We start from the raw sequence: 21519 nt of genomic DNA on the forward strand, positions 1-21519 counted from the left end.
TCTAATTTAACAGTGAGTGTATGTACTGTTTTTCCATTTTTTTAGACACTTTGCTTAGGATAGTGGTCTCTAGTTCTATCCAAATTGTTGCAAAGAGCAGTAATAGTCCTCCATGGTATACATATATATGCCCCATGTATATGTGGTATACACAGATTTCTCAATCCACTCATGAACTGACGGGCACTTGGGTCAATTCCACATCTCTGTAATTATGACTTGTGCTGCAATAAACATCCACATGTGGGTGGGTTGTGTTTTCTTTCTTTTTCCTCCTTCCCCTTCTACTCCTCTCCCTTCCCTCCTTCCTTTCTTTTCTTCTCTTTTTTCTATCTTTTTTTTTTTTTTTTTTTAAATAAAATGACTTCTTTCTCTTTGGGTAGATACCCAGTAGTGGGACTGGTGGACCAAATGGCAAATCTACTTTTAGCTCTTTAAGCAGTCTCCATACTGTTTTCCATAGAGGTGGTACCAATTTGCAGTCCCACCATCAGGACATAAGCATTCCTCTCTCTCTGCATCCGGGCAGCATCTATTATTTTTGGGCTTTTTAATAAAGCCATTCTAGTAGGGGTAAAGTGATGTCTCATTTTGGTTTTAATTTGCATTTCCCTGATTGGTGGTGTTGAGCATTTTTCATGTGTTTATTGGTCACTTGTTTATCTTCTTTTGAAAAGCTCCTGTTCATGTTTTTTGCTGACTTTTTAATGGAGTTTTTTGTTTTTCTCTTGCTATTTGCTTGAGGTCTTTGTAGATTCTACTTATTAGCTCTTTACCGGATGACTAGCTTGTGAATTTTCTCCCATTCTATAGGCTATTCATTCTGTTGATTATTTCCTTAGCTGTACAGAAGCTTTTTAATATAATCAAGTACCATTAATGTTGTTGCTGTAATTGTCATTGGAATCTTAGTAATAAATTCTTTGCCTAAGCTAATATCAAGAAGAGTTTTTCCTACATTTTCTTCTAGAAATCTTATGATTTTATGCCTTATATTTTAAATCTTTTGTCTACCTTGAATTAATTTTTGTGAGTTGAGGGGGCTAGAATTGTGAAGAAGAGGGGAAAAACTTAATTCAAATATAATAGCCACACATAGTGGCATGCTGGGAGGCTGCGGTGGAAGGATCACTTTAACTCATGATTTTGAGATGAGACTGGGCAGCACAGCAAGACACCATCTCTAAAAATAAATGAATGAATAAAAAATAAAAGTGATGCCTTTAATGAAAGTTAAGTGTAACACATTTCACGATTTCTTACTAAAAATATAAAAGCAAAGGATAATCTCAGTAGACATCAAATTAGCAGCCAGGAAGACAAAGCACAGAACAAAAACCGAGAGATCACAATCTTGACGGGGAAGGAAGTAGATGAGCTTCTTTATAGAAGCTGTAATAATCGAACAAATAATACAAATAAGACATGGACATTTACACGAGAAAATATCTTAGTGTGAAAACTGAAAAGACTCTCAGGTGAGCATTTCTGATGAGAAAAGACATATTAGGTATATCCTGATAAAATTTCTGAACTACAAGGATACATAAAAAATTTTATAAGACTCTCAAAAGAAACTAGCAAACCAAATCTACCAAACAGAAACCTAATCACTTTCAAATGAGTGAAAAGACAAGACATTGGCATCAGACTTGTCATCTACCATCCTGGACACTACAGGATAAAGGAATGACATCTGTAGGCGATGGCAAGAAAATCGACACAAAATCCTTGAGAAAGAAAAGACGTACTGCAGAGAAAAATCATCTCGGGCAAAATGACTGAACTACAGCAGAGAACCCGGGAAGTGAGGGTGAGGTCAAGGGGAGGAGGATCAGCATTTGGTCAGGGAGGGCTGAGGGGAAGGAGCGGGAGAGGAGAATGGTGAAGAAACTCCACAGGACTCACCCCTGTCGGGTGGCAGAGAATGCAGAGAGACAGAGGATCCCAGGAGATGAAAGAGTTGGTATTTTTTTTTCACATGATAATATAGATTTCATTATCAGCAAACAAAAAAAGGGTGGCAACAATTTAGAGGAATAAGAATGAACCTGAGAATTCCAAAATGAAATACTTAAAAGTAAATTGTAAACTTTGATGTTTAATCTTTTTAACATTTAATAACTGTATTTATCTCTCATTTTTCAATTAACTGATAATTGATTATCTAATAAAACTGATATATGGTCATGTAACATATATACATACACACACGTACATACCCCGTGAGTTTCTATGCATGTGTAGGTGCCTATAGAGATATGTTTCTGTGCACCTAGGCAATACATACGATGTCATTTTTAAAAGTGAAGAAATGCAAAATTACATTTGTTTAAAATTACTACCTAAATTTGCCTTATATGATACCCTACTGTGGAATCTGAGAAAAATAACTCCCTATCTACTTTTCAAATGATAAAGAAATAGGTAATCCAGACATGAATAACATAATGTACCTACAGATAATTCCTGCCACATTGTAAGCTTTTGATGAATGGCAGCTGTTTTGACTGATTTTAGAGAAAGCCGCCCTGGTTATTCTCCTTGGTATAATAACTGCACATAAGCACACACGCTTGGCACGGCCACTCACAGAAGGCGAGGACAGGCCATTGTCAGACTGGGCTGGACCTTGCAGATCTGAGTCCTTCATTCTGCACCTGAGAAAGTGCAGGTGTGGGAGGCTCTGGATGTATTCACAGCTCAAAAACCAACTTGTAGAAATGCACAATTTAAATCCATAAAATTGAAAATGGTAGGCTTCATGATTTCTTCAACAAATAAAATTACTTTTGTTTCATTGTCCTCTTACAGCACTGGATTCCAGGGCCCCCTAGTCTCTAACATACATGCTTTGTAAAAGTTTGGTTACGTGAAACAGCGGTTCTTACTTTCTGATCAATGTATTTGTTGTCTTCAATGGCTGACCGTTTGGCGTGATCACAGGAGGAGGATGCGGCTGAAGGGAGGCTCCTCAAGAGGCAGCTTGTGTCCTGTTGCTGGCGATCAATAAATTGCTTCATAAAACTTTCCCTTGGCAAATGAAGCACATACACATTAAGAATTATTAATGAAAGGGAGCGAGGGATGGCATTTTGCAATGATGCATTTGCTCGAGCTAAGCTACAGCAGTGACAAAAGGTCGTATAAAATAAGACATGTCGTACTGAGAGTGGCCTTTAGATTTGATTAGCAAAACATTTAACAACCTCACACGTCAGGGCTCAGCTATTCTATTCTCTTATTATCCCACCCTGGTGCCCAGACTGGAGTATGTGGTCTCAGTGCTCCCTGACTCCTGTTTAAATAAGCCCTTGAAATAAGTTTTCAGCAATAATCTTCAGTAATTATCAATATTTAAGGTATCAGTATTTTTGAATCCTCTTATAATAATAGTATAATTTTTTTTCCTCTAAGACTCGGAAGAATTAATTCCTCTTACCAAAGTTCCATTCATCACGAGAATCATTAAGAGATAATTCTACTGTTAAAGACTCAAGAGAAACTGACTTTGTTTGCGCACCAGAGCATGCTGAAAACTCAAGTAACATCTTTTGGAACAACCATATTTAATTAATTTTATTTTAATCAGAAATGCAAATATATTTCTACTTGAACTTTAAATACTATGGCACCAAATCCAGTTTCATACGTTTAACCCCCCACCCACAGAATCACTTTAAAACTATGTAAGTCATAAAATTTCATATTATTCTGATTCTATTTGTAAGTTTTTGAACTTTAAGTAGAATAATTTTATTTAATGAGTAGCATCTTCTATGCATTTGCTTAACTGGAGGGGGAAAGTGGTAGAGAATAAAATTAGTCTGAGTGGAAAATGCCAGGTTCTTCCTTTAAAAAGTGGAAGAGAAATTACATAGTAACCAGACATGGCAGGCTAAGCAAACACTATCATATCGCAGAAACCTGGCCAGACGTAGTTTCTGTATTTTCTTGAAAATAAAAGCGCCACAGAGGTTATCCTGATGTAGCTGAGGTCAGAGACTGGTGTCTACATACAAAATCAAGCCCCATGGCCAGTTACCCAGAGGTCTAATCCCTGAGGGACACTCCCCAGAGAAGCAGTGGGGGTGGCCTCGTGCCTGGGCTCCCACAGCTGTGAAGTGAGTCTTTCCTGAATCCGTTGCCTAACGAGGGTGATGGTTTTTAAAAAGACGGTAGAAAGAGCAGAAATATAGATAATAACTTAACAATAGAAAAAAATTCCACCCACATATGAGTTTTAAAGAAAAGTTGAAACGTATTTAAGATGACTCTTTAACACTCTGAGATGTACAATTAAAGAAAAACTTTGGTACCTGATTTTAGGAACCGTAAAGTCTGAAGGAAGCTTTGAGATTTTCACCATTTGTGGTCTGTTTGGAAATTTTTCAAAGATTCGCAGGCGCAAAGGGAGTTTTTCCTTGGTGTCTGCATTTGCTTCACTTTGCTTTAACTAAAGAAAAAAATAGGAGAAAAAAGGGGGAACCTGTAGTACTGTGAGTTCTAGAAAGTTAGATTTTTAGAATTGAAGCAGTAACAAGTAATTACATGATGTACCAGTAGATGGCAGCAAAGGCCCACCAGGTGCACTTTACTCCTGCTAAAAGTGAGTGGGAGAAAAACAAAAGAAAAGCAAAAAATAGCGAAACCAGAAAAAAAGTAGAAGGAAACTTTATCTTATTCTCAAAGATAAGCTTCTTTTATCCCAGATTTTTTTGTTTACTTGTTTTTTTCTCATATTTAAACAGTAAGATTTCTGTTTTATGCATATATGTGCTAGGATCAATCAGAAATTAAAAGAACAGCAACAAAAAGAAACTATGAACTACAGAACCGTGCTAAGGGGTAATACTAGGAGAGAGAGAAGATGCCAGGAAAACTGGTTACGTCCGCTATCAGATTAAAAAGCAAAGCTCACAGTAGAAGCACCTTTGGTCCACAGAGCTAGAAGAGTTTTCTATTTGGCTGCAAAGAGGCTTGGGAATTGTTATCATAAAATATCTTTGTCACAAATGGCAAGCACATAAATGTGTTTAATTATTTAAGATTGTATATTTATATTTCTACCAATTGGGTTTCAAGGAAGCTGAGGTTTAACATCCTAAACTGGAACCGTTGCTGAACTAAGGAGAGCTGTGGAGGGTGGAGGGCGGATTTTGGCTGCAGAATTCACTCCGTCCCGTCTTCCCCACTCTCCCTCCTGCGGCTGCTTCTCTTGAGGCCTCTCCTTCTTTCTATCCACTTCTCCCCCTCCCTCAAACCTCCCCCAGGCCTGGGAGGAACTTCTCCACATCAGCCCTGGCCCCATTCCTCGCTTTCTAAATCGCATCTTGTAACATTCATCCCGTTCAAAGAGGACACCTAGTCAGGTAAGTTTCAAAATCCATCAGCTCGTTACCCCCTTGCAGAGTGTGCGTTTACTTTATGGCTGAGGTTTGGGTTGAGGTTGTAGAGGGTTAGCATTGGAGACCAGAGAGATTTTATCACAGGGAGAGAGGCGGCCACTCTTCCCTCTACCTGTATGTGGAAATAGAAACTAGCCAGAGAGAACGTGAGGGCTTCTGTTGGGGGAAATATCCCAATTTCAATTCAGTCGATGGCTCAGTCATCCAACGGGTTGTGAGCTCTCAGTGAGATTATGGCGCTCCCATGTCCCGATTTCTGGTTTCCTCATTATGCTACAGAAATTGCTCTTACATTTTTGTTTTGCACAAACATTGTATAAACATTTTGCCTTAGCCATGTGTACATCTTATTTAATTTTGTGGGCAGCCTTCTGCTTTCTGTCTTGGATGGTAAACTCATTCAGAGAAGGAGCCACTGCCTTCCACTGCTTTCCTCCCTTCCTAAGGGCCGGGTTCCACACAGTCAGGTGCAGAGTGGCACGTTCTTGATAATTAGATGGTTGTGATGACACTGATGACAAAGACTTAGCTCCCAAAGGAACAGCTCTCAAAGTACTAGCATCCCCATGAGATGTGAGCATTTAGAAAACTGACTCCTTACACAAACAAGGAGATTTACTAGAAAGAGATTTTTGTTTCCTAAAAGAGTAATAGAAAAATATTCGTCCATGGTGAAGTAGAGCACATGGAAATAGAAAAAGCAGCTCACTTATTGTCAGACCAGAGAGTAAGGCCATTATATCAGCCAAAACCAGGCTGATACAAGGTATTTGTTAATTCATGCATTTGCTGACCAATCTATTTACACACTGATGCTGTCATTGATAAATGAAATCCTATAGGACAGGTTCCATGCTAAGTTCTGAGTATGTAAAAGCAAGTCCCCACACTTGCCCTCACTGAGCTCACGTTATAGCAGAGTAGGGAGGTCTAGGAATTGACAAGGGCAATGCAACAGGATGGCTGCTCTGCAGAGCTGTGCAGAGTGTGCTTGGAAACACAGGGTGATGAACAAAGGGAGAAACAAGAAATCAAAGACAGGCAGCACAGCTGCTTCAGAGCCTTCTTAAACAGCAGAGTGGCTGCACTTGGTTAGAACAGTCAACTCTGGGGCCTGCGCGTCTCAGGTCTGGTATATATGTTTCATGGGAATCAACAGCTTCAGAAACACAAGGGCAAAGGAAATAGCTCTTTCTTAAAATCCTCTCCGCTTGTCCACTCAATCCTCCCAGCACCTGTGATGGCCTCACCATCGGCTTTGCTTGGCTCCTTCTAACTGTTTTACATTCTGTGTTTAGAGTAATCCTCTCACTTTCAGGTTTAAACCAATTCATTGGCATTCCAGTGTTCTTAAAACCAAAATCCAAATCTTTTTTTTTCTTTTTTGCTGTTTTTGGCTGGGGCTAGGTTTGAACCAGATACCTCTGGTATATGGGGCCAGCACCCTACTCCTTTGAGCCGCAGGCGCTGCCCTAAATCTTTGTTTTTTAGAAATAGGATCTTTCTATGTTGCCCAGGCTGGCCTGGAACTCCTGGGCACCAGGGGGTACTTCTGCCTTAGCCTTCCGAGTAGTTGGGACTACGGGTGCATGCCCCATGCCTGGCCTAAAATCTAAATGTTTAATGGAGGCTCTGAGGCCTGTGGGGTCCCTCCCTGCCTGCCCAGCCTCAGCTGGCCCTGTCCCCACACCACGTTCCAGTCACACCTTCTTCCTCGGCTCCTCAGCAGCATCTGGGCCCCCTGCCTCAGCATGGTGCCTGCTGCTCCCTCTACTGGGGACCACTCTCTTCCTCTTCTGTATGGCATCAACTTTGGCTTATTCTCCAGATTTCGGTTCCACAGCAATTCCTCAGAGAGACTTTCTCTGACCGACAAGCTCTTACAAACTCATAACATGTTAGGTTGAGCCCTATAACTTTGTTTGTGTGGTCAAGGCAGTCAGAAAGTGGTGATTTCCTACAGTTCCACCCAATACACATTGTATTACTTTCCTAAGGTTGCTTATAGCAAATCCCCACAAGATTAGTGGCTGAAACTGATGGACACTTACTCTCTCAGCAATCTGGAGGCTACGAATCCAAAATCACACACTTTCTTGCCTTGTGCTAGCTTTGATGGGGCTCGGCCATCGGGTGTCCCCTGGCTTGTTACCTGTGTCACCCCACCTCTACCTCTGCTGTCCCAGGCAGTGACGTGCGTTCTGTGTGTTTCTGTATCTGAATCTCCCTCTCTTTTCCCTGACAGATACCAAGTGTAGGAGACGCCAACATCTGAGCAAGATGATCTGCAGCTGAGGCGTGGACCTCGGGCCATTCCTCCACAGGAGTTCCTTGTGGGCGGAGCCCGTGCCCTCAGCACGCAGTCATTGTTAATTTCTCCCCTCACCTGTGTTGTTCTGGCTCATTAAAAGGCTGGTGCGGAGGTTGCTGGGGGCTACCCGGAAACTAAGGGCTAGCCCGCCTTCCATAAGCTTGTACTTCTAATCCGCTTCTCGCCTGGTTCCTTCCTGCGCTAACCGAGACCAGGGCCACAGGAGCCCGATGGGTTGCGACAACCAAGAATTGGATTTAGGACCCACCTCAACCCAGAATGACAAACTGATCACCTCTGCAGGACCCAGATCCCAAATAGGGTCCCACTCCAAGGCTGCAGCTAGACACAAATTGTGGGGGAACATTAGTAAGCCCTCTGTCCTCTAACCACGGGACTGTATTGTGTGCCCCATAAGCAACACATCTCTTTCCCCTAAGACTGTACAGTCTGGGAGTGCAGGGACCACGTGGGGGTTTGTTCATTATTCTACACCGAGTAGAATAATGCTCCGTACAATAGGCCACACAAACAAGGCTAAACAAATGTTCATTGAATAAATAATTGTACCAATTAGGTGGCAGAACTAAATTTTCTAGAAGACAATGGAGAAATAAAATAAAAGATTTTAGGTCTATTCTGAAGGATGGAGAGATAAGCATAAAATAACTTACTTTGTTGGTGTGAAATACAGCTGTCTCTGGATTCACAGAATATAATAACTCTAACTCTTGCGACATTTAACCTGAACCAATGTCCATCATTGACAAGCAAAAGGATGTTTAGACTTACAAATTTTCTAAAGGGACATGTTGGGGAAATGGCAAGTTATTCCATCAAGTATCCTAGAATAATGTTTAACATATGTAGGCTGCCAATATTAAAAAATAATCATCTTGCTTACATGTTTTTAAAACAGACTTTATGCCATTCTAATTTGCATTAGCGATATTTATGCTACCCAAAGCTTGTGAGTTCCTAAGGTGGTGGTTCCCAACCCTTGGGCTGCAGACTGGTATTGGTCCTGCTAAGATCTGGGCTGCACAGTGGAGGTGAGAGGCAGGTGGGGGAGGCTTGGTCTGTATTCACGGCCACTCCCCGTCACTTGCATCGCTGCCTGAGCTCCGCCTCTTGTTAGATAAGCAGTGGCACAAGAGTGACCGTGAGGGATCCAGGCTGGGCTCTTTTCAGGATCTAATGCTTGCAATAGATGTGCTTGCATCACCCCGAAACCACCCCAACCCCGATCAGTGGAAACATTGTCTTCCATGAACTGGCCTCTGGTGCCCAAATGGTTGGTGACTGCTGTGCTAAGGGACATGATTCCATTTTAGAATTTACTTTTATAGCCTTTTCAGTAGAGAGTAGACATATCGTAAGTGTCCGTGGATAAATGAGTTAAAACTCAGCGTGAACTGGTCTGCAGCGAGCAAACGGGAGCTCTCTGTGATGACTTGGACACTCCATCACGGTTGAGCAGTGCCCCCTCTTGAATACTGGCCATCGTTGCTCTACAGATGTGAGGCGGGCCAGTTACAGGGCAGAGAAGGAGCAGCTGCTGGGCGGTGCATCTGTCAGCTCTCACTCCTGAGGTGCTGAGTTGACTGTCCTGTAAGCAGGAAGTGTCCTCATTCTGAACAGCAGTGCACATGTTCCCTTTTCTGTTGTGAATACACAAGCCACACAAACTAAAAACAAAACAAACACACGCACACCCAGTGCTCCTGCAAACCTCTCCTCGCTGTGCACTGCCGGGAGTGTGTGCACACCCACCACAGCCAAGCCCTCGCACACCCACAGCTGAGCGACCATGAAAGTCCCAATCTGTGAACTGTTGCAGTGTCCAGCAGCGCTGGAGTGGTTTATTTAAACCTTTGAATGAAAAAAAAGTAAAAAAAAAAAAATAAACCTTTGAATGACTGCAGCGCACTGGACACAAGAACACAGGGGAGTGTTACAACACACTGTGGAGGGAAGGAAGCCAGACGGGACAGAAGATCAGATGCCACCTGGTTCTGGGGGGCTAAGCAGCAGGCAGCCCCCATCTCTGCGGCTGGGAGTCAGCCGAGTGGGGGTGGGCGGGGGCTGCGTCCTGCCTGGCAGGGTGTGTGCAAAGGGGCGTCTAAGGCACAGCCAATAGTTCTCAGTCTGGGCTCTGAGGGTTTTCAGTTTTCAAAAATTCTGCAAAATGCCTCTTCCTATATGTATATTATAGAAATACAGTAAAATAAGTTATTTAAGAAAGGAGACAGATGATGCAATTGAGCAAAATCATTTAATTCTTCCTTCATCACAATCACCATAACCGTGACTATCTCTCCCCTCAGTCCATGACCTTGACCAGAGTGAAAAGAAGAAAGAGAAAGATGGGAGTGGGGCATGGGAGTTGGGGGGAGATGAGGTGACTCCAGTGAATAAAAGCATTTCTTGGTACTCTGAGTCGCTCTAAAGTTTCTTTAAAGTGTAATAAAATGCTCTTCTATTTTATATCCAAATTCTTTCCCCTGTTTCTATTTAAGCGCAAAATTTCCAAGATTAAATTGACTTTGATGCAAATGAGTGAATAATACGGATTATGAGAACTGGATAGGAATTTAAGATCATTACACTATATATACCCCCCAAAGAAGCTCTTTTAACTAAAGTCATTATAATTGTAAATGTCCACTTAGAAAATGGTTTAAAGATCGTGATTCTTGAAGGGAAGGAACATGATGCAGAGAGCATCTTAAGGTTTTATTCTTTTTATTGGAGAACCTAACGAAGGAGCAGGACGATGGAGGGTGTTGATAAGTGGGACTGCCCCAGATAGAGCAGATGATAGCCTTGGAACAGGTGCACATGGTTGAAAAATAATAATAAAGCACGTCTGCAAGAATGGAATTAGAACCAAAGAAACGAATTTCAGACCCTGAGCTTTAAAATACATAAGTCGTCTAAGCTCAGTGCCAGTCTGAGGCTCAGCGTTTGCCTGGTGGAGATATCATCACCCAGCAGGCAGCGGGAAGCCTTTTGCTTTCCTGGGGGCTTCTGCAGAGAGTTGGGGTGTAATTGCTCCACACCACACACACCTCTTCTGCCTCACAGCTGAAATCTTCCATAGCTCAGCCTGGGCTTTCTGCTCTAAAAATATTCAAACCTTATTCACTTTTGGTTCCTTCCTGAATGGAAAACTGAATTGAATAACTGAATTGAAGAATGACATTAAATAGAAATTTTTGTTACTTTTTTTGTTGTCATTTCCTAAAAGAAAACAATGGGAAACATGTTCACACCTGGGAGATAACTCATTTTAAAATCAACTCCATGCTAGTTGGATTTGCAGGTTAACAAAACTGAAGGATATTTCTTCGATTGTTCAATAGATGAAAAATGACCCCATTATACTCAATCAGCAGAAAGGAGTCCCCCCTCTTTGCCATGAGAGTCAACTCAGCCCAAATTTGCTTTTGCTTCTCAGCACGTGGCTTTTGCTGTTTTCTCCGGATCTGTCTATTACACAAAAGTCAGAATAGGGCGTCTTCCTACAGCAAAAGAGACCACTTTTCAAGGAACTTCTCTTTCTAATCTGTGTATATGATTTTACTACCTGAATTTCACAGCTTCTGGGTCAAAACAGGAAGGATACCTGGAATAAAGACTAAACGTGTGTTTTTAATAACATCTCCGTGTAATTATAAAACCTTGATATGCCAATATAAAGAATGTCAGGGGCCTGTTGAATCCAGTGATGTTTCTCAGAGGGGGGGACATTGCTTTCCTGCTGTGAGCACAGGACAGTCAGCACACAAGATTGCATATAAGATAACAATACTGCACACTTTGAAAAGGTTTCCTTTAAAAAATGTTTAAGTCACGAATTTTTCCATCATTTGCAAAAATCTTTAATAACTCCAGGATTTCCAAAGTCCAGTTGGGGTTTCTATTACTGGGGCACATCAACTCAAGCCATCAATGTAAATTTCAGAGCTCATTTCTTGGTAAGCCTATGGGCCAGAAAAGCTGCATTTTTATATTGACAATGGCCACCCTCCATCATTCAAAACGACTTCATAACATGAGCTGATTAGCTGCATGCTGTGTGGTCTTCTGGATATCCTTCAACAGATGCCTGCCTGCTACCCATCTATCCATACTGCCTGCCTCTTAAGTAAGTGGGGACAGAGCTGTTTGGAGGAACCAGTGCACCCTGCAACTAAGGGGCTGTTCAGTGCACCAGGTGGTTGGAGAGCCCAAGAGAGCACTCCTATAGGCTGCTGCATTTACACCCCTTAAGACAGCTCCGAAATGCACAGAAAATGTTTACTCCCACGCTCTTAGGGTAACACCTAACATCTTGCAAGCTTTAAATGTCCTTCAGAAGGTTACTTTTTATAACAATGTAAATAATATTTACAGCAAGACTTAGCTAATAAACATGATTCAAATCGGTAAAAGAAAAAAAAACCCTATTTAAAAACTAGAATCTCTAATTATGTTGAATGGATAAGTTTTCCTTATAGTATTGTCCCTTAAAATCCCATTAATGGAATTAATAATTTTTTTAGAGATAGCAGTGTATGGTTATTTTTTTCCCTTCTACATCCTAAACACTTTTATTTTATAAAATAAAATATAAATTTTATTGTTTTGTTTTGTTACTGTTTGTTTTGTTTCTTCCTTTTGTTCTGAGACACAGTTGTTTCCATTAGGGAATTTACTGAGTCATAGAAACATCCTCATTATGATAAAAAATGCATATTTTTGCTTCACTTCAGATGAAATTATATTAGAATTCCATATAAACTAGATACTTGGTTCTTGTTATGAGATGAATTATTCGGTAAGTAATAGGAAATAAACCTATATCAGAAGAAATTCAGGATAAAATTCCTACATCCCGAGTGTATGTGTTCACACTCAAACAACTGTCTTCTCTTTTTTGTTTTAGAAAATGTAGTAGAAAAAAAAACAAAGGTAAGACGACATGGATTTAAATTTTTGTTTCAGTGTTATAATCTCTGTACCACTTTGGATTTCAGGGTTCTCGAATGAAAAATGAGGATCTTCGTTCTTTTACATAAACACAAGATATCTAACGAGACAGCATATTGCCTGTAATTTGAATTACTCAAGGCAAATGTGCTTTGAAACCCAAAGCTGTCCCCACGCCATGGCAGCTCCACGGAGAAGGGTGTCATCTGAGCGAGTGGGACGGCAGGCGTGAGCTCTGCAGCCCCTGCCTCCGTCCAGTCTGGGCCCCTCACCCTTTCCGCTCTCTCCTCCCCCTTCATTGTGTTGATTGGTTTATTCTCTCCAGTCTCTCGATTGTGAAAATGAAAATAGAGGCAAACACTTCTGATCTTGCATCCTGCCCTTTCCAAGGCTGCTTGTTGAGAGAGAGAAGTGCACACCTTCCGTCTACACTTCTCCCCACTCCTCTGCCACCCTCTCCTGCCTCAGGTGCCCCACCCCACCCTGTGGTCTGCTTTTGCCAGAGTCACCACTTCTCCCGTGTTGCTGAATCCAGAGCCACCTGCTCACCCAGATTTCATTTCACTGCAAGTCCTGACACTATCCTAACCGGCTTTCCATCTTGTGTCGTTTAAACCAATCCTTCAAAACACCTAAAAGAGAAACACAATTATGTCCCTCTGCTCCTTAGAGTAATTCAAGGACTGTCAGTTGTGTATGGGAGAAAGTCTAGTCCTCTTAGCCCGGCATAAAGCATCTTCAAGTCTTGCCTTTCATGCTCTAATAAATAGGTTTGTGTCTCCCTCACACAGTTATTTCGTATGAATATCCTGTCCCCTGCCTGCAATATTCCCCTTCTGACTTGCTTAACTCTTACCCTTCCAAAACCAACTCATCTTCTATAGGAATATTTCTCAGGAAAACAGTAATTGGTAGTTGAAGCAGTGAACAGTGTGTTGGACATCACGCTCACTGCCGTGCATTGCTAGTATTATTTAGTCCTCAAAAGAGTTCCCAAAAGTAGCTCCATATTATATCACGCTGAAGAAACTGAGGTCCAAGAAGCTGAAACCAGCTGACTGAATTCACACATAGCTACAAGTGACGGAACTGGGATCTGACCACAGGCCTTCTGACTCCAGTGTTTCAGCTTCTAAAAACTTCTGTATTTAGCCTGACCCAAACATTTTCAAGCAATTGTAGTTTTTATACCTGTTATTCCTTTTATATAGTTTTTCTCCCAATTTCCTGAAAAATTCTATGCATCGCTTTTTGCCACATCTCTCAGGACCCACAGCTCCGATCAGAGTTAGGTACATCTTCCTCTGTGCACCTGCCCGTCCTCAACCCCAGTGCTCAGCTGTGTACTAGAGCTTTCTGACTCTGTGTGTCTTTCCCCTAGAAGAGGATGCATTTTTTTTCAGTTAAGGGCAGGACTCTCTGTAGCTCCCTGGCCTCACACTGTACGTTTATATCCACGGGACAATGGTAACACGATGGCAATGACATGACAACATTAATGGTGTCCCATAAATAGGCTAAGTAGACCATTTGCATTATTTCTCATCACTCTCTTATCCTTTTCTAGGTTATTTATAGGTGGGATCAGCTATATGAACCAGCACATGCAATTCTTCCGACTTCAGATGAATTATATTCCTGGTAAACTTGAAAGAGGAGTAATGACCGGCCACACTAGATGTTTCATCAGAAACAAATTCATAAGTAGCATTTGGTTCTTGATGAATTGTGTGCTCCCAACCTCTTACGATCAAAAAAGAATAATACAACATGAATTCTATGCAGCATATTTATGTCTTCATAGATGACGCATCATCTAACAAGGCGACACAGCAGCCAATTTACATGTCGGGCACCTGAGAGCTTATCACGGAAAGTTCTCATTTATAAAAATACCTTCTACTGAAATAAATTCAAACTGACATAGAGTTGTAAAGATAGTGCAGAGAGTTCCATGTACAGGAACTGTACCTGTCTGTGTCCTGTCTTCACATTTACGTATTAATCCTTATTTAACTGGACACAGCCTTCTCTTAGGCTAGCATGTCACCCACCAGAGAATGTGTATCCTACTAAGAAACTGACCTTGGGCAAATACTTTTAATGAAAGCGCAGCACGTATTTGGCGTTCCCAAGTTTTTGCCTTAATGATCTTTCCTGTTCTAGGACCCCATCTAGGATACGACCTTGTATTTCATTATCACGCTTTTTGTTCTTCTTGGCTGCGGTGCTTCCTCTAACTGGCCTTGTTGTTAATGACCTTTGTGGTTGTGAGGAGTAGAGGTCATCTAGTTTATAGAGTGTCCCTCAATTTTGGGTTGTCTGATGGTTTCTCCTGATTAGACTGAGATTATGGAATGTGTGGAGGCAAATACAGTGGAGATGACGTCCCTCTCATCTTGTCAGGGTGCTGATGCCAGCAATAGGCCTTATTATTGGTGCTGTTAAGTGCGGTCACTTGGCTAAGGTGATGTCTGCCAGGTCTCTTGCTATATTATTATGATGTTTCTCTTTCCTTACTCTATTGGGTAGAAGCAAGTTACTAACTCCAGGTGACACTTAAGGGAAGGATTATGCTTTATCTCTTTAGAAGGAGGAGTATCAAAGAATTTGTGGCTACATGTTAAAATTGCAAAATAATTACCAAAAAATGATTTCTGGAGAGGCTACTTTGAAGCCATGCAAAATTCTACTTTTCCTTAAATTTTCACATCCTTTGGCCCCATATACGGAGGGTGGCAGGTTCGAACCCAGCCCCAGCCAGACTGCAACAACAACAAACAAATTTCCCATCTTCATTTTAGCACTTATCAGTAGATCCGTGCCTTTGGCAACTGTAACTGTGGTGTTCTAGTGACAATTTTGTTTTCATTATTTGTTATTCCATCAGTTCTATTTCTCTGTTTATTATTTAGAATTGTTCCTTTCTTTCTATTTATTTATTGAACCATGTATTTATACAAGTGTGTATTTGCAGCTGTTTGTTCTGTTCAGGTTATAATCCAGTAGCACCTCATTTACCTTACTGCTCAAAGTGCTCCTGTTCTGGCTATGGGGGCCTTTCAGTTAGCTCCTCTAACCGTTAGACAACTTCCATTTTTTTTTTTCCTGTTTAGCTCTTCTTAACTTTCTGGCACCACAGAATGCTCACAGTATTATCGTGTTTTGCTTGCTTCTGAAACTGGCCCTTTCTCCAAAGAGTGCTCATTTGTATTCTTGGAGAATGGTATTTAGAAACCAAAATCTTTGCACCAGGTTTGCTCAGTGTTACTGATCACTGCTTTTGGGATTGCGCAACAGAAAGAGCTGTGAAATATCTGCATAAACACGATGTATGCACATGAATATACAGGTAGTATTGTATGTGTTTACTACCTATGCATGTAGGTACCTTATGTAACTGCTTGAGTAGGAGATAAGGAGACAGGGCTGAGGCCAGATGGAGCGGCTTGCAGAGTGGGTGCAGGTGTGAGAGTCTAATGAAGGTGGGGTTGATAACCACAGACGAGAACTAGTTTCAATTGGCTTGGCAGCCATCTAGGTCACCTTACAGGAACTTGGGCTAATTACAATATCATTTGCATTGTTGTTTTAAAATTTCTCTGCCTTTGAAATTGCTATGTCACTTTCAAGATAGCTATATAACTTATACAAATGGGAGGGACTACAACTCTATAGATTACTACCGAAATTCTTAGTAAAAACCAAACTCTTAGTCTTGAATATTCCTCTCCTCAATGAGGTCAAAAGACCAAAATCCACCTCCTCCGGAGGGAAGATACCAGGGAGAGTAAAGTCTAAGAAGAAGAAACAAAGGCTGAGAAGCCCCAGGACACTCCTGCAAGGCCCTCCCCATGGTAACTCAGTCTTAAGCATTTGTAAGACTTAGCTTCCCAGGTCCTTGAAACTAACACTTGCTGCTTGCTTCTGCTTCTGTAAACCTGCACATGCCTTAAGACCTCCAGTGAGAGGTAATATGATAATTCTTTTGTCTGTCTACTTGTGAGTCCAATGAGAGGACAGGGACAGAGCTGATGGGAGGTTGGCCATTTTGGATTCTATTCTGCCACAGCTCCGCAGGCTGAAATAAAACCCCTTCCTCTTCTATCACCAGAGTTGAGCGATTGTCTCCACTTTCTCTCCACTGGGCCTGGATTCCTGCAACATTCTCAGTGCGGCTGCCCTTTTCAAGCCTTCTTCTCTCTCTCTCTCTCTCCTCCCCCCCACCCCCAGTGCTTTCACTTTCACTCTATCAATAAAAAAGCTGCTGGCACATCTCATAATCACCAAGAACCTGAAAGAGCCTCCAGGCAGAGGCTGGTAATGTAACCACAGAACCATGTGTATGTAGGTAGCTACCTGTCTGTCTTCTATCTTAAAATAAACCGACATTACGTCTATTCCAGCACTGCGGGGGGTCATCCTGGCACTTTCCCTGGGCTTATTTGTATCTTCTTTCTCTGATGGTGTGAACTATGGCTTTCATTTTCTATAGCAGATTTCCTTATTTGTACCACCTTCATGTACATACAAAGTGCTATCAGCAATAGTGTTTAGCCAAAATAAACATGACACTGTACATTACAAGTATGGAAGGTACATATTTCAGACTGCAGCCTGTACTTTGGGGGCTTGGATCCCAGTAGTTTCTTCTGGCAACAATTGTGTATCATTCCTAATACTTGAATATGCATAATTATTGAATACAGAGTATTTAAATTTTGCATACTTTGATAAAAGGGCTTATTGGATGCACTATGAAAATTCACATTAATCAATTCATATAAAACAATTGGAAACAGGGATACCATTAAAGAAAATAATGTGCACATACAATTCTCATTTCCTAGAAACAATCGAAGTCACTCTTTTGTTACTATCAGAGTAAAAAAATTTTCAACAGTCACGTGTCCATGCGTGAGACCCATGCCTGGTACTGAGCAAGTGCACCGAGCAGATTGCAAGGGGAGGGAAGCCTTGCAAACCATTAACCCTCAGTTATAAGACAGCGACCCGTGAATAGAGGAAAAGCCTGGTTGTTATTCCAGGTAAGTTCCATGACTCTTTGGTCAAATTTCACAGCAATAAAAATCAGTCCAGTACAATCTGGTCTCATATCTGGTCCAAGCCTCCCCAGCTCCCACCCCACTGAGCAACGAGCGTGACTTGTCTTGCACTGGGGGGTGGAGTGGTCTCCTTTCTCACTGCTTCACGTCTCCATTTACATCTAACTCTTCCAGAGTGGAGGCCGGTGTAGAGCTTTCAGAGAAGATGGGATTATCTCAGGAAACCAGTCGCTGGTTATTAGATCCACTTTCAGGGGGATCCTCTTTCTGGTTTGATTTGGAACTAGACTTGTTCAGAGCTTAAGGCCTTTAAGGTCTTTGCTGATAAGGTCAACATATAGTTTGTGTGATTTTTTTCCTTTTCTTTTCTTTTCTTTTCTTTTTTTTTAGTAAGGGCAGGTTCACTCTGGCCTTCCTCAGCCAAAGGCTTCCTGAGAGAGAGTCTTGTCCTCCTCAGGCCATTCCACTAACCCTCTCTCTCTCTGACTGGAGCACATCTCAGCCTGGCCTTGACTGGGCAGCTCTCTGTCCCTCTACCTTCCTCTAGCATCTGTCATGGGAAGCACTGAGGTCCCCTCTGAACTGTTCAGGGTGGCAGAGAACTAGGAAAGGGTAGGGTCCCCCCAGTATAGTCTCAGAAGGTTTTCTTCTGGACAGTCCCTGCGAGCTAGTACCAGCTGTACTCTGGCCAGCCTCTGACCTTCAGCCACCTGCAAGCAGCATGTTCACACTACCTCTCTCCACACCATTCTTCAGAAGGCAGGTGTCAATGACTCTCAACAGCCAAACACCTGCTCTAATTGAGCAACTGAAACAAGAGATTCTCTTGAAACCTTCCCTCCACCAGCTCTGAGCAAAGGAGGCAAAATCTCTCTACATAGACCCTGCACCCTCGATGAGTCCACCATACGTTCACTCCTCCCTCGGTGTTCTCCCTGCACCCTAGATGAGTCCACCATACGTCCACTCCTCCCTCGGTGTTCTCCCTGTATCATTTGGGTGGTGAACTGGGCAGATAATCGGGAATTAGAGAGCAGTTAGCCATCTCTGGAATGTGGACTCTGGCCCCAGGGACTGGTGGCTCACCTTAGAAGGGGAACAAGTGCAGAATAAGATGAAATGACCCAATTAAAAATATGTCAAGGTCATATGAGAGTCCAGGTAGTCAACCAATTCCCTTTCCTAGACTTTTAAAGTGAAAAATCCATAGGAAAGTGGTGAATTGAGGGAGTAAATGGCAAGGAAGGGATGCTACCACTTTCTTGACTTTTATTCTTTAATTTTATCCATGCACGAATAAGAAGCAGTGTTGTCTGATGGCATTTATCAATACAATCAAGGTTTTCATTAATGGAGCACCATGTGAGTTGACACAACCATACTTTCCTGAGAGAAGCATGGTCACACAGGGCCAGTGGCCTCCAGCTCCAGTGCCAGCATCTGCAACACCAGTCAGACACAACATCGGTCCAGCTTTTCATTACAGCTTGGCTATCACCCCTCACTGGTGGTTACTACCATGTTGTCTATGGTGGGGAATGAGGACTGTGTGGGTGGCGAGGTATCAGAGCAGAAATTCACAGCAATAAACAATGGAAATATTTTCAATGTACATATTAAAAATCCCCACATAGCATGAGCCCCATCAGAACAGACAAGGGGCAAACAGAGACAGACTGAGTTACCCTAAGGGCAAAGCACTGGCTCTTCCGCAGGCCCTCGGTACCTCATTTTGTCTCACCCCATACAATCTCACCCAGATTGACAACCCCTGGTACTATGCAAATATGCAGAACTTTCTTTTTTTTCCTTTCCTTTTTTTTTTTTTTATTAAACCATAACCGTGTACATCAATACATTTATGGGGTACAATGTGCTGATTTTATATATAATTTGGAATGCTTACAGCAAAGTGGTTAACACAACCTTCACCTCCCTTACTTATTTCTTGTGTTAAGACATTTACACTCCCCTCTTTATAGTTTTGGCATGTACCCTGGCATTGTGCACATTAGGTGACGTCCCAACAAATACCCTCCCTCCTCTTGGTCTCCAACTTTAAAGCTCAAAGTCAGCAGTGGTTTTTATCTGGTTTGTTCACTGGTTTATCCCATGTGCTTACAATCGTGCTTGGCTTGTGGCAGGAACTGAATAAAAAATTGAGAATTACACTGAACTTCTCAGCCAGCCTTCTCCCCTGAACTCCAGACCTATCGGTGCAGCCAACTACCAGGCATCTCCACTCAGATGTCTCATCCAAAACTCAACATGCCTGAGGCAGAGTTGACAATCTTTCCCCTCACATCAGCTTGTGTGCTGGTGCCTCTTGTTTTGGTGAATGACACTGTCATCCATGCAACTGTGAAGATCTTATGGCAGGAGACATCCTTGAGATGCTCTCACACGTCTTTAAATCCAACCTATCACCAAGTCGCCCCGATTTTATTTTCCAAACAGCTCTCCAGCTCACCACCACTTCCATCAGAAGCCTTCAGTGGCTTCCTTTATACTCTTAGGTTAACGATGAAAGTTCTTACTGTGTTTATCAAGATGCTGCAGGGTCTCTGCCTACTGTATACCACTCAGCGTGGCCTGCCCACCTCGGGGTGCACCGAGGCTCCCCTTCTCCCCGGAATGTACCTTGATGTCCTCCCCACAACACCTCCATGAATTCACTACATTCTTTCTGCATAACTCGGCTCTGGTGCCACCTTCTCCTCCCTCACCCCCTACCCCCACTGGGGTCAGGGTCTTGTGTTAACTCCTCTCTGGAGATGGTGCTCTTTTCTGAAGAAGTTCATCTTACATTGGAAATATTTATTACTTGTTTCAGCTATTCATTCTATGTCTAACTCCCCCACTAGACCACAAGCCCCCTTGAGAGCAGAGAATTCGTTTCTTTATTATTCTTGCTTCACTCATGCCTGGCCCAGTGTCTTACACATAGTAGGGACCCAAATGTTGGAGGAATGAACAAACAGGGAGATGGGGAAAATGCTTTGGGAAAAATGGAAAAGTCTATGAACCACTCATAAAAAAGGAGCAAATGAACTGTCTAAAACTTGAACCCAGCAGGAATCAGGGCAGGGGTGACACCTCCAGTGCAGTCAGCATTAGGGTTTAGAGCTACTAAGGTGAAACTCACTATTCTGCCTCCTTATAACAGCTCTTAACACAACTACAAAAGAGCCATTTTGTGATTCAACAACTGTCAGGCACTGCATAAAACTGAAAACCAATTGTCACGCTTTCTTCTTAGAACCCTAGCAATCGAGCTGCCCATTGCCTGTGACAGAATCTGAATAAAAAAATGCTATTAGGTTCCTCTTCATTATCACCCTTGCTGTTTTAATAGTCTACTACAGTGAGTTCATTGTTCTTAAAAATTTTGTTCTCTCGATTAAAGGAAGTACAATGAAATCACATCCCCATGGCTAAGCAGTGGGTTATGTTCAGGTGGAGATGCAATATCATCTCCCCTCCTCCCCTGCCCTGTTTGGGTACCTTTTCTCTCTATCACCACCCTCCCTGGAAACTAGGGGTTACCATGCAGAGAAAATGTGATGTAAGTAATTCTGAATCAGCACGATTAAACAATAAAACAACCAACAGCTCATCAATGTAGATTTGAACAGTCTTAGGCATGTAGCTTCATGTCCGTTCAACGGTAAGAGCGATGAAGCTGATAAAAAGTCCCTGCGTGTCAGTAAATGAGGCAAAGAATACAGTTTCTGAAACAGTAGCCCTTGAACAATTTGTG

The 21519-nt window shown here is 42.2% G+C and overlaps 1 protein-coding gene across 4 annotated transcripts in view; it reads right to left on the minus strand.

The window, feature by feature from the left end:
• The window catches only part of NALCN (sodium leak channel, non-selective), a 329433-nt gene that overhangs the window by 86408 nt on the left and 221506 nt on the right, over positions 1–21519 (minus strand). For all 4 annotated transcript variants that reach the window (XM_023513101.1, XM_023513099.1, XM_023513100.1 and 1 more), the window contains 2 exons: positions 4320–4456; positions 2892–3033 (listed from right to left, as the gene is read on the minus strand). In XM_023513101.1, the coding sequence (XP_023368869.1) occupies positions 2892–3033; positions 4320–4456 (279 nt within the window). The remainder of the gene's footprint in view (positions 1–2891; positions 3034–4319; positions 4457–21519) is intronic.

Source organism: Otolemur garnettii, unplaced genomic scaffold (assembly GCF_000181295.1).
Source record: "Otolemur garnettii isolate 467f Iridium unplaced genomic scaffold, OtoGar3 scaffold00034, whole genome shotgun sequence".
Classification (NCBI taxonomy): Eukaryota; Metazoa; Chordata; class Mammalia; order Primates; family Galagidae; genus Otolemur; species Otolemur garnettii.